At 42.1% G+C, this 13,955-nt stretch overlaps 1 protein-coding gene across 11 annotated transcripts in view; it reads left to right on the forward strand.

Moving 5' to 3' along the window:
- The window catches only part of DOCK6 (dedicator of cytokinesis 6), a 187,360-nt gene that overhangs the window by 132,337 nt on the left and 41,068 nt on the right, over positions 1 to 13,955 (forward strand). For 6 of the 11 annotated variants that reach the window (XM_087925987.1, XM_087925988.1, XM_087925992.1 and 3 more), the window contains 5 exons: positions 494 to 652; positions 4,545 to 4,645; positions 6,142 to 6,334; positions 7,243 to 7,386; positions 8,405 to 8,536. In XM_087925987.1, the coding sequence (XP_087782113.1) occupies positions 494 to 652; positions 4,545 to 4,645; positions 6,142 to 6,334; positions 7,243 to 7,386; positions 8,405 to 8,536 (729 nt within the window). Of the gene's footprint in view, positions 1 to 493; positions 653 to 4,544; positions 4,646 to 6,141; positions 6,335 to 7,242; positions 7,387 to 8,404; positions 8,537 to 10,855; positions 10,871 to 13,955 lie in introns of all 11 variants that reach the window. The other 5 variants (XM_087925984.1, XM_087925985.1, XM_087925989.1 and 2 more) reach the window with 1 other exon arrangement.

Below are 13,955 nucleotides of genomic sequence, written 5' to 3' on the forward strand. Positions count from 1 at the left end.
TGCTGTGTCTTCCTATTTTGTTGTCTCCCCCCAACTCCATTCTTTATTATTTATTTTTATTATTTTGTTATTAAGATAGATTGGGTTAAAATATACTGCTTGATTCCATGAGTTTTGTGTCAAGAAGAGACACAAAGCATTGCCAAGACAGTTCACCATGCTTGCCTGACCGTCATGTGTTTTTATAATATATAATATATGTATGTGTGTTTGTACGTGTGCGTGTGTATCAATAAAATATTTATGGCAACCCATGGTCTTACAGAAACTGAAAATGCCACCTTTTCAAAATGTGACAAGCCATCATCATTTCCATTATGCTTGTTTGCAAAACACTTAGCACTTCAGGGCATTTACCCAAGAAGTTTTTGCCTTAGGTTGGTTGGCTGAAGGGGCTAGATATGATGAAGAAAGCAGGGACTTTCTTTTTTATGTATGTCTGGAATTTTGTTAATGCTAAAAAGAAATACCTTTTTGAAATTTTCTTATACAGAACTTTGCCCGAGTGAAGATGCAGGTCACCATGTCCCTCTCCTCGCTTGTGGGAACATCTCAGAACTTCAATGAGGAGCACTTGAGGCGCTCACTGAAAACCATCCTTACCTATGCTGAAGAAGACCCGGAGTTGCGAGAGACAACCTTTGCTGAGCAGGTATTGTGCACAGTACCATAAATTGCTTGCAAGAGATTTGGGGCAAGACTTGGGCCTTGTCTTGGTTTGCCCTTACCCAGCTAGAAATATTACCTTTTTAAGATCCAAAGAACTTAAAACATTGCATTTCTCTTCTTCCTTCCTTCCTTCCTTCCTTCCTTCCTTCCTTCCTTCCTTCCTTCCTTCCTTCCTTCCTTCCTTCCTTCTTTCTTTCTTTCTTTCTTTCTTTCTTTCTTTCTTTCTTTCTTTCTTTCTTTCTTTCTTTCTTTCCTTCCCTCCCTCCCTCCCTCCCTCCCTCCTCCTCCCCCCCCTCGTAGGTTGGTGATGGGGAGAGCTATCTGGGCAAATGAAATGAATAAGGGGTGAAAGTTCACAATCACAAGAAGCTTTGCAGTTGCTTCCGAGTGCAGGGAGGAGCCCACTCTAATACTGCCTGCACCTTTTGGGGGTCTATCCCCTCATGGGAAATGTGGTAGTCTAGGCAATCAATTTTACTTTGGTGAAATTCACATTTGGATGGCTTGGCATATACTTTGGCCACTCAAAGTTTTTTGAGCACAGCTCTGACTAGTTTTATTTGTTCTGCCATTGTCTCAGTATAGATTAAAATGTCATTCAGGTAGACTAGCACTCCCTTGTACAGATGCTCATGCAGCACTTTGTTTATCAGCTGCATAAAGACAGCAGAGTCCCCTTACAGTCCAAAAACGAGGATTTGCAATTGGAAACATCCTAAGGGGAAATCCATTGATCTTCTGCCTTGATCCTAACTCAGTAGTATGCCTCTTGCAAATCCAGTTTGGTGAAGACCTCCTTGACCAAAGGGCATGCCTTCATCAAGGGGAAGTAGTAGACATTTTCCACGCAGACAGCATTGAGTCCCTGATAGTCAATGCATAGATGAAGGGACCCATCCTTCTTCTCTGAATCAGTACCAGGGTAGCCGGTCTGTCGGACTGGATGAAACCACACTTTAATTTTTTGTCTATAAAAGTCTGTAGTTCCTCCAATTCCCTAGGGGTCATGGAATACATCTTGGGTTTTGGTAGTTTGTCTCCTGGTAGGATTTTTATGGAGCAGTCTATCGGCTGATTGGGTAGGAGTGCATCTGACCCCTTTTCACTGAAAGCATCACATAAGTTCCAGTACTCTTGGGGGATCAGAGATTCACCTTGGAGTTGGTCATTGGTGCCTGCTTCCTCCTTCCGTCTAGGCTTTGGCCACGGCAGCTTATGGTCCTTCTCCTTTTTGCAGCTGGCCTGCCAGATTTTTTAGCAATCCCCTCCTCCAGTTTTCATAGGGGTTCCATTTCAGAAGCCAAAAGAGTCCTAACACAAGGGGTCTCTCCATGACAGGGGTTATGATAAAGTTTAGGGTCTCTGTGTGTGTGCCAATCCTCTTCTCTATTGGCTTGGTGACAAATGTCGCTGGGATCTCCCATGCCACTGAGCCATCCAGTTGGCAAAATCTATGAGCACTTCAAATTGTCTGAGTGTCACACCCAATTTCTTGATCAGGGTAGGGTTAGCCAGACATCTGATGCACCCTGAGTCCAGGAGGGCTACTAGGCTCCCTTTTCTCCTTGAAGATTAAACCATTATGGGGATGGTCACTGGGTTGACCGTGTGACTTACCAAGGGATCATCAGGCTGGGAATGAGGTGAACTGTACAACCTCTACTCCCTTCAGGGCTGTCTCGCAGGTTCTCTGTGGCGGTTTCCCCAGTTTTTTGACAGGTCCTAGAGTTGCCTTCTGGGTTGAATATATGACTTGGCAATCAGCTCGGTGTCCTGCCTTCCCACACCTGAAGCAATTGATGGACTGTCAGCATGAGCTCTGCTCATGTGACAGTGTTTTTAGGGAAGGATCTTCACCACCCACAGCTCAGCTGATATTTGGATCAAGCCAAGTCAATTTCCACTTCCTTTGTTAGGACATACCTGCCGTGGAGGGGAGAAGAGCACCCCTGGAGATACAGGTGTTGTAGACCTCACCACTTAACCTGATTGATGTCTTCTGGCCAGTTGGCAGACCAGGTCACAAAACTCCTAGGTGTATAGGTGCGTCCTTGGCTTGGCTTGGGTCTTCGAAGCACTTCCAAAGGGTGATCATGAACTGGTTGAAGTTTCTCAACTCCAGGGCGTCATCGTTACGGAGGGTGACCATTCAGTCACAGTCTTCTCCAATGCCATATTCATGCACCGCACCTTGGTCCCTTTGGTGGCTATTTCTGGACCATACTCTTACATGTATGTCCAAATTTGTGTAAGGAAGAATCCCAGCTGCTTGAGATCTCCATTGAACTTTACACCCAGGGTTTATATCTTGTGTCCACTTGGCCACACTGGCACTGCCCTTACAGCTGATGCAGGCTGGCCTATGGGGCCAGGTGCAGGGGCAGCTGCCATTGCCATGGGGGCCTCCTGCTGCTGCTGTTGCCATTGCAGCAACAGAGATAATGGCTCCATTGCTTGCTGTGGTTGGAGTTGGCTGGTCAGCGGGGTGTGCCTCCCTGGCCAGGGTTTTTCGTGCTTTGAGAGTGTAAAAAGCTCTTCCCCAATCTGATCCCTTAGCAAAGAGAAACCCTTGACCGCATTTGGTTGAAGCAAAAGATTCCTTTACTAAGAAGATGATGTCTGCAGTAAATTCAGCAAGTTTTATGTTTTCCGTGCTCAAAAGATACAGAAAGGTTTGCCCTCATCCCAGCCTTCCCCCCCGCCCCCACCCATGACCAGTCCACCTTCAGTCAATCAGAATTCACCGAAGTGTTTTGAGAATGCTAAGAGGTATTGGGGTAACCCACGTTCTTTCTCAAGGTGCCTGGCCTTGGATGCTGGTACGAACTGGTTGCGAGCATCTGTGGTCTTTATCATCTGTTATTCCCCTCTCCTTATTTCCCATCACATACACACACAGCTTTATTGCCCATCTATTCTTTCTGGCCTTTGATCCCAGGATGCCTGTGAGGCACCAAGCTGAGCCTGGCAGACCTAACAGTCCAGATAGTCCTCAACTTATGACCACAATTGAGCCCAAAATGTATTTGTTAAGTGAGAAGTTCATTAAGTGAGTTTGCTCCATTTTACAACTTTTCTTGCTTTATTTGTTAAGTGAATCACTGCAGTTCTTAAAGTAGTATCATGGTTTTTAAGTGAATCTGGTTTCCCCATTGACTTTGCTCATCAGAAGGTCACAAAAGGTGATCACACGACTCCAGGACACTGCAACAATCATAAATGTGAGTCAATTGTCAATTATCCAAATGTAAATCACGTGACCATGGGGATGCTGCAAAGATCATAAGTGTGAAAAATTGTCATAAATCACTTTTTGCAGTGCCATTGTAACTTTGAACAGTCACTAAACGAACTGTTGTAAGTCAAGGACTACTTATAGCTTTAAGTGAAGGAAACCCAAAGATAATACTTGGGAAAAACTATGTAAAGGAAAAATAGCTAACAACATGTCAATTTGAATAAAGAAATAGAATGAGACTGTGGGGTGAAGTAGAAGTATTTGGTGGGCACACACCTAATACAGATAAAATGCAAATAGGAAATGTGAACTGGGGGAAAATTGAAGGAACAAAATCCACTCATTTACAGCATTTCTGATTGGTGTGCAGAGTATTAATAGTATGCTTGCCAAAAGGAAGGGCTTGACTTTCGAAACATTTAGTATTATTACAATGGAGATATGTGTTTCTGTTTATACCAGACATGAAATAAAAATATTTTGCATGATAACAGTGAGATTTCTCTAACTAAATAAAAAAAGAAAATGGTTTCCTTTCAGGCATCTCTAAGCCAGTATCTATCATGTTTACATGATTTTTATAAGTAGTTTTTCATTGTTGCTTATATAGAAATTGCTTTCTTCTTTTCCTGCTCAGGTACAAGATCTTGTCTTTAACTTGCACATGATCCTGACAGACACAGTAAAGATGAAGGAACATCAGGAGGATCCAGAGATGCTGATAGACCTTATGTATAGGTAAGGTCACAGTCAGTAGAGGAAGAATTAAGAAAACTCCAGAATAGTTTACTTGCACAGCCTTAATTCTTTGCTGGATATTTCCGAGAGAGTCAAGAAAAAGGAAGCCATTCCAGATGCAAATTTCCTGATTTATTTTGTCTTGTTCCCAGTCCTTTTAGGGAATGTTCAGAAATCACATTTGGCATTAAGTTCATTAGTTGGATATTGGTGGCCACTGTGAGCCTTCACCAAAAATAGCTTTCTTAGAAAAAAATATTGCTCAGTACTGGTTTTATTGATAGCAGCCTCTGTCAAAGCCAATAAGGGGTAATCTATATATATAAAAGCCAAGTACCACTCACTCATCACAAAATCTCCAGAACCATAAAGCCTACAAACTTGAAATTTGGCACCTATGTTCTTCTTGGCTTCTAGGTGCTCGCTAAGAAATGGTTTTTTGAAATGACCAACAGATCATTAGTATTTCTTATACAGTAATTAACATGCTCTGATGCTAAGGAGTTCTACTCCCCTTCCCCACCTGAAAAGAACTCTGTTCCATCTGCAATTGTCTTATATTAACATGGTCTGATGCTAAGGAGTTAGATATTCTATTCCCCCTCCCCTCTTGAAAAGAACTCTGGTCCAGCTGCCAGTTGCCTTATATTAACATGCTCTGATGCTAAGGGAGTTCGACATTCTACTCCCCCTCCCCTCTTGAAAAGAACTCTGGTCCAACTTGCCTCACATACCGTTACCTCAGTTCAAACTGGCAGACGTTCCACTCCTTCACTCAGGAGCGACCTGGGGCTCCTTACGTTGGTACCTCACCAAAATGTCTATGCCTTCCACCTATTGAACTGCTTCCGGACTCAAGGCGGCGGAAACAATATTCCCTTATGTATTTCAATCACCGACCACCACTGAGTCAATGGACTATGAACCAAATTTCTCCTGCATAGCTCAATCACAAAGTTTTGTCGGGAAGCACGGGTATCCAGTTACTTTATTATAGAAAGGAAGAGGGAGCTTGGGTTTTCATAACTTTACTGTAAAGGCATCAGGCATTTTGAGCTTGGAAAAGGAGTACATAGCTGGGATATCAAAGGAGAAAATGATTAGGAGTTGGAAATATCTTTTCTCATTTTCATCCTACATGAATTATCAGGCTGCAATTCCACTTAGAGGTTTGGAGCTAGAACTCCCATTGTTTCTGATGACAGGGAATTACAACCCAAGATGAGCAAACAGTTGGGGAAAACTGTTAACTAGTATGAGCAGAAAGGCACTTGTCCTCCATTTGAAACACTGAATGTGCCTGCTTTTAAAAGGTAGAAAAAGTAGGAAAGGTACAAAATTGAACTAAGGAACATAGCAATGTCGCTAGAGGTCACCCTGTAGATATGCATGACAAAAACTCTCCACCTTACATACTGTAAGAGGAAGAGAAAGGCACTTAGTGTAGATGTGCATAAAAGTTAAGACTTTTGTCTCTGACATAATTTGTTTCTCAGGATAGCCAAGGGATACCAGGCATCACCAGATCTGAGGCTAACATGGCTGCAGAACATGGCAGCAAAGCATTCTGAACGTGGAAACCATGCAGAGGCAGCACAGTGTTTGGTGCATTCTGCTGCACTGGTAGCTGAATATCTGAGTATGTTGGAAGACTGCCGCTATTTACCAGTGGGCTGTGTCACTTTCCAGGTAACAGCAGAGCAGTTGTAAAAGGACTAAAGTATTATGTCAGAATAGCACAACACTTCTACTCATTTACTCTGTACTTTTTATATCTGCTGTTGAAAGGAAATGTTTTAGCTCCTTCCAAGTTTTCTCAAGAGAAACAGAAACCAGAACCAAGCCCACTTTCTAAGTTTTCTCAAGAGAACCAGAAATAGAGCAGCGATATTCCATATCTTGATAAGATCTCTGTGTTTCAAGGAAGTTATAGCTCAGAGGACTTTAATCTGATTTTGGAATTCAATTTATGAGATAGGGATAATATGATAAGTGGCTAAGAATTATGGGAGTTTCAGCCAAGATACCTGGAAAAGACCAAGTTGCCTACCTCAATTCTAGAGTGAGTTATTCCTCTCTACCTGAGCAGCTTTGGGAGAATGAGACAGTAAAAAGGTTTTTACAGAATACAAAACAACAGAGTTGGAAGGGGCCATACCATTCTGGAGAAGTGGCTGTCCAGTCTCTTCTTAAAAACGTCCAGTGATGGAGCACCCGCAACTTCTAGAGGCTAATTGTTCTCACTATCAGGAAACTTCTCCTTAGTTCTAGGTTGCTTCTCTCCTTGATAAGTTTTCATCTGTTGCTTCTTGTCCTGCCCTCAGATGTTTTGGAGAATAGGTTGACCCTCTCTTCTTTGTGGCTGCCCCTATTGGAAGACTGTTATCATGTCATTCCTTGTTTTTCTCTTCATTAGACTAGACCTGTCCAGTTTCTACAATTGTTCACCATACACTTTGTTTTAGCCTCTGACTCCCTAATCATCTTTGTTGCTCTTCTGTGCATTCTTTCTAAAGTTTCAACATCTATTTTTTGGTATTGTGTTGACCAAAATTGGATGTAATAATTTATCTCAATAATTTATCTCTGTTTCCAAGAACATATCTTCCAATGTGCTAGAAGAGTCTGCTGTTTCAGATGACATATTGTCCCCAGATGAAGAGGGCATCTGTTCTGGAAAATACTTCACAGAACAAGGACTGGTAGGCTTGCTTGAGCAAGCAGCTTCTTCATTTACTTTGGTAAGAACTTCAAATGTGGCATGACCCTTGTGTGCCCTTATTTCCAACCTACAAAAGCATTCTATATTGCCTTGATGGTACCTGGCTGATTTACTAGTGGGAAAATAGACAAGGAAACAGCTTGGCTTCCTATGCACTGGGGGGGGGGGAATGATGTCATGGTTTCAGATGCTCAAATTGAGCCACTTTACATGCGAATCATTTAGAACAATGTCTGAAGTTCAAATAGCCCAAGAATAGCACAATTTCTGCCCTTCCATATCAGCAGTTCTTGTCTGTATTAGCATAACAGATACAAAGCACTCATAAAGAATGTACATCACATAAACCATACCACACCAGATCAGGTGTAGAACCAGGAGCTATAAATATTTTGGAGCTGTTTTCCTAGGAAAAGACTCCTGGCATCTGAGCTCATCAAAAGGCAGGCATGTTTTCCTGCTAGTTGTTGATTTCAGTTCTTAAAGGGTCTGTGGTAGCCCTTCAATAGCCCGAGATTTCCACACAAGGAAATCTCTAGTTGAGGGAATACCTAGTAAACCCCTTCTTAGATATATCAACCCAATTGATTTCAGAGAATGTATGCAATTGTGGATAAGGATATCATCCATTTTATCCCTAAAACATGCCTTAAAATAAATTTTAAAATAACAAAAAAAATCTTACATTTCAGTTAATTTTACATACTTTGCACAATACATTTCCAAGATCAGGACAGAAAATTGTTGTATAATAGTAACAATTAAATGTTTTCTTCCATAGGACAGCAAATTATTCCTCAAGTAGCCTTTATCAGTCTTTGGTACATTCCTTAGAAGAGAAGCATTGCCAGTACTATTGCAAAGTACTATTTTTAGTGTACCTGCTACCTATCCAGCTTGTTGAAGTACTGACTGCTTCTACATTCCAGTTGTCCCTCATTTCTCCTATTAGCCACCTTGATACTTGCTTCTTAGTTGTCAGAACTGCCCTGATGGGATGTTCCATGCACTCTGAATTCTTGCTTCATTCTTCCCAGGGTGGACTTTATGAGGCTGTCAATGAAACCTACAAGATCTTCATTCCAATCCATGAAGCCAACCGTGACTTCAAGAAGTTGGCAGTGCTGCATGGCAAATTGCAAGATGCTTTCAGTAAGATAACTAGCCAGGTAAGAACATTCTGTAGCAGGGTTCATTGCAGTATCTCATTTTAGGAGAGGAATTAGAGTGATGATCAAAAGGAGCATTAACCTCTCTCCTTCCCAAACATTCTTGTGTTCCATTTTATAGTCTATCAGAAAAAATAAACACAGAGTATGTTGGCACATCATTTAAGCTGTAGTTTGTTAATTGTCATAATGAAAGGCCAATGTAATATACATTAATAGAAATTTTTTATGAAAATCAATCTATATTTATAAAAGCAAAATACCACTCACACAGCATCATGAAATCTCCAGAACTGTAAAGCCTCCAAACTTGAAATTTGGCACATATGTTCCTCTTGGCTTCTAGAGGCTAAGAAAGGATTTTTTGAAATTACCATTCAATCATTAGTATTTCTTAATACAGTAACTAACAAGCTCTGATGCTAAGGAGTTCTATTCCCCACCCCCCACTGAAAAGAACTCTCTTCCAACTGCTAGTTGCCTCACATTCCGTTACCTTAGTAACTCCACAGCCATCTGCACCACTCAAGTGACCTAAAGACACAAACTTCCAAGTTGCCTCAACCATTCTCCAAAAGGATGCATATTACAATTCCAAACAGGAAGCTACTTAGGCATCAAAGGTTGTAGTATTTTTATTACCCACCATCCAGTCAGAACTGAAGAAGCTCCTTGGAGGAGAAGAAAAACATCTTCAAGGAAAAACCAGAAAGTCCAGTTGTCTCCTGAAAAAAAGCACCTTTGGGACAACGGAGCATTATATTTTACAGTATAACACTTTTGATAGATAGATAGATAGATAGATAGATAGATAGATAGATAGATAGATAGATAGATAGATAGATAGATAGGAAAGGAGGAAGGGAAGGGAAAGGAGGAAAGAAGGAAAGGAAAGGAGGAAAAGAAAGGATAGGAATGGAAAGGGGAAAGAAAGGAAAGAAGGAAAGGAAAAGAAGAAAAAAGGAAAGGAGGATGGAAAGGGGAAAGGACAGGACAGGAAAGGAAAGGAAACTCTTATGTGTTTCAATCACCAATCACCACTGAACCAAGTGATTGTGAACCAAATTTCTCCTGCATAGCCTGATCTCATAGTTTCATCATGAAGCACGGCTATTCAGCTAGTAGGAAATAATTCCATTACACACTGCACTGGTAAGATTACTGTTGGCTTGTTACATTCAGTTCTAAGTATTGTACTTTAAAAAAATAATGGTAAAGCTGGAATACATTCAGTTTGCAAAAAAGAAATCTTATTCACAGATACACAGTAGTTAACCATGTGCAAGATTGGTGCCAGGTTTTCTATTAGAATGGAGAGATGAATAAGAACCAGCAGGTTGAAATGAAAACCTAGGCTGGATATTTGGATTAGTTCTCTAATGATAAGAGCTGTTAAATGGAGCTTCTGCTTCCTTATACTGTAATTTTTCAAGTGGGGATTGGATCTCTACTTTTTAGGCATGGTTAATGAATTCCTGTTTGGAGTAGGGAACTGAGCTACATAACTAATATGGTCCTTTCAGACACATACATCTTATGATTCTTTGGGTCTATAAAATAAGCCAAAATGTTTAGACTCCATTCATGAAGTAGAAACCAAACAAGCCATAAGTTAGTGTGAGTTGAGGACCAAAGTATTGAATCCATTTGGATAACTTTATTAAAAGTTTTCACAGCTAAAGTTATGTGGCAGTAGTTTGAATATCAGGACTAAAAAAGTTCCTTGAAGGGGAAATGAGGCATATGGCTTTACTGTGATATCACTGTTTCATATCATAGATTCCATGAAGAAAAATGGACAGGCAGAGAAATAAACACTTGTAGATCTCAATTTTTCATAAATATTCCATTTATTTCTATATATTTCATTGTATAAATATGGATGAGGGTAGAAAATGCAGTTAGGAATTGATGAGAACCATGCTAATTTCAGGTAGCTTGTTCAGCCAATACAGTTTTTTATCCCTGAGCCAGCATCGTGATAAATATTTAAGTGTCACAAATTGGAATTACTATGTTAATTATATGGTCAGATCTCAATCAGAATTGATTTTCTTTCATTGTTGAGATCTTAGGGATAGACAGAATGAAGCTAGGTATAAAAAGCCAATTTCTAGCTGCCCCATTAAGAAGGGGAGGGAATTTGCATTGCAGAATTAACACTCTTCCCAACCCTAGTCCTAAAGAACACATACTTTATGTTCACTTCAAACATACCCTTGGGACTAGCCAGTGATCAGTTAGAGAGTAAAGGATACTGAGGTTCAAAAAATTAACTACCTTTCTTCTACCTGTGTTTTCTGTTTCCCTGTCAATCAGGCCTCTGGCTGGGAGGTAGGCTATAATGTTGCTTCTTCTTATGTGTTTGTCTGAATCTGCATGCAGCTTTAGTCCTCTAATCTCCAGTCTTTCTCTCTGCATTTATCATCAAACTACACTACAGCCCTTTTGTTACAATTACACAGCAAAAGAATAAAATATCTTATTTATCTTGACCAAACTCTGTGTGTGTGTGTGTGTGTGTGTGTGTGTGTGTGTGTGTGTGTGTGTACCTAAATATCACTTAATTTGCAGTTAAAATGAAAACAGTGCAGGGAAACCTCTCTGGATCTCATTTCAACACCTATATTGTTGTTTTCAGTGTCCGAACTACAAGTACTCAGTGTTATAGCTGCAATCGGGATTGGAATTGCCATTACTAAATTGCTTAGTTATAAAGCACAATTTCCCCAGACTGCTGCTTAGTGATGGCAGTTCTGACAGTTCTGGTTGCTGACGTTAAGCAAAGATTTTTGTATTTGCACATCACTCTTTCTTATAATAGGGAACACTTCCTTTCCATTTTAAATGGAACATTTTGTTTGAATAACCTGCATTATTCTATGCTGTACAGCAGTGGTTGCCAACCAGTGGGCCAGGGCCCACTGGTGGTCCGTGAGAAAATTTTGGTGATCTGCAGAGAAATGTTCCCTCCAAAGCACCCCCCCAAAGCAATTAATCCAGGCTGCATGGGAACACAAGGCTGTGCTGCCCACATGGCCCACCCACCCACTGGCCCCCACCTTCAGCCGAATGCAAACCTTACCTTGAGTAGAGCCACGCAAACTGGAACTGGAAGGTAAGACCAACGGCAGGGGAGGAAAATGCGCCCCGGGGTGGCTTGCTGATGTTGGTGGGAAAGTCGGTCCCATATTCCAGAGCTGCAGTAGTCCCAGGACTGACCCTTTGGTCATCCCAGAGCAGCTGTTCCTCCACCTACTAGCTGCTCCTACTATGGACTGGAGGATCTGCTCCGGGACGACCAGGGCCAGTCTTGTGACTACTTCAGCTCTGGAAGATGGGACAAGTCCTTAGTGGGGTTGGAAATCTCCGGGTGGCATGTGTAATGTGCAAATTTGCAGGAGGTACAATGTGCAAACAGCAGTGCAGCCCTTGCAGGCCAAGACGAGGTTAATGGTGCTGTTGCGGCAGGAGGGGGGGGCGTGGCACAGGCGGGCCGAAGCAGTGATGGAGATGGCTAGAAGGTGCGGGAGCGCCATGCTACTTGCATTTGCGGGGCATCAACATTTCACCCTTGCTCGAGGAACCCGGCCAAGGTTTCCTGCGCCGCTCGTGCTTCAGTGCTTTGACTCCCAAGGTTCAGCCAAGCTACCTGCAAAACAGTCTCTCTCTCTCTCAGAGCACTTGTGGAGAGAAGCAGCTGGAGCCACTCTTGTCTCTTAAGAGCCTGGCCGAAGTTTCCCATGCTGCTTCTGAGAACGGTCCTTGAGAGAGAGACAATTTTGCAGATAGTTTGGCCAAACTCCTGTCCCTGGGAGTCAAAATGCTGAAGCGCAAGTGCTGCAGGAAACTTTGGCTGGGCTCCTTGACCAAAGGTGGAATGCTGATGCTGTGCAAATGCAAGTAGCATAGCATTCCCGCACCTTCCAGCAATCTCCATTGTCGCTTCAACCTACCTGTGCTGCCAGCCCCCTCTTGCTGCAACAGCACCGTTACCTCGTCTGGCAGCGAGGGCTGCGCTGCTTTTTGCATGTTGCACCACCCGCAAATTTGCACATTATACATGCCACCCCCTACGGCGGAGGATTCCAACCCCACCACGGGCCAGTCCCATATTCCAGAGCTGCAGTAGTCACAAGACTGGCCCTTTCGTCATCCCAGAGCAGCTCCTCCAGTGCGTGGCAGGCCGGTGCACCCAGGTGGAAGAGCAGCTGCTCTGGAATGACCAAAGGGCCAATCCTGTGACTACTGCACCTCTGGAATACAGGACCGACTTTCCCACCAACATCAGCAAGCCACTGTCAGTCAAAATTCATATTAGTGGTCCGCGGGATTTAAAATTATGAGTTTGGTGGTCCCTGAAGTCCAAAAGGTTGGCGACGCCTGCTGTAGAGGACCTGCAGCCTGGACAATTCCCATTGCAGCTTCGACCCTTTTTAAAAAACCTAAAATGATGAGTTCCTTGATCATCTATCCCACTCGTGGTGCTGCAGTGGGAAGGAGAATAATATCGGTTTATGGGTGGATATGAAGTGTAACCTATTTCTTAAGAGTTAGAGGGAAAGCTATGCCTTCTTGCTGGGAAATTCCCAACCACAGTCAAAGCCACCAACACCTGAATAGCATGAATCAGCCACAGTCCCTCTATTCCAGCTTACCCTGCATTGCTTGAGGTTTGTTTTGTGTTGCTGAAACTTCATAAAACTGGCCACTCCCCACTTTGAATTGTAGAGCTTGGCTCTCCTGGCCCTGCTCCTCCTGTTCTCCCTTGCCCCATTCCTTCTGCTTCTCAGATAAAATAAAAAATCTGGGATTCAAGGCTGCCTAAGAAGCTTGCCTTTTGTCCTACAGCCTTCCCAAATGTTTTAGGATTTTCCATCATAGCTCTGGGAGTTGCAGTGTGTGTTGCTCAAAACTATTGTTTTCATTATGAAATCCAGACGTAGATGATTCAATTCTTAAATACACAAAGCTTTTGAATTTATTTTGTGAAATAAATAACTAGTCTAAAATAAAAAAAACCTCAGGAATATTATAATGTGTGAACAGTGGAGAACACCCTAAAATTACTATTACTAATATCTATGTGCTTTCATCATTTTAATTTCAAAATCAGTATTAAATTACAATAATCTGGCCAAAGAGGTGTGAATGTGTGTGTGTGTGCCAATTTGCAAATTAAGGAAGCATTGCACTAGAAGTGCTTCAAAAGATGCCCTGCTAGAAGTCATTGCTGACCTCATTATACAAAGAAACAGTCCTTTCTTGACAAAGAGTAGAGGTTTCAGAAACAGCATCCAAGTTCTGTTTGGCAAAGAAAATGGAACAATCGTGAACCTAAATTTATCTCAGTCTACTCAGGGGCAGCTGGGCTCAGTGCCAATGCTTTTGGGTTCGTATGTGTAGCATGCTTTATTAA

This window comes from Pseudonaja textilis, chromosome 2, assembly GCF_049901715.1.
Source record: "Pseudonaja textilis isolate UNSWEBS1 chromosome 2, rPseTex1.2, whole genome shotgun sequence".
Classification (NCBI taxonomy): Eukaryota; Metazoa; Chordata; class Lepidosauria; order Squamata; family Elapidae; genus Pseudonaja; species Pseudonaja textilis.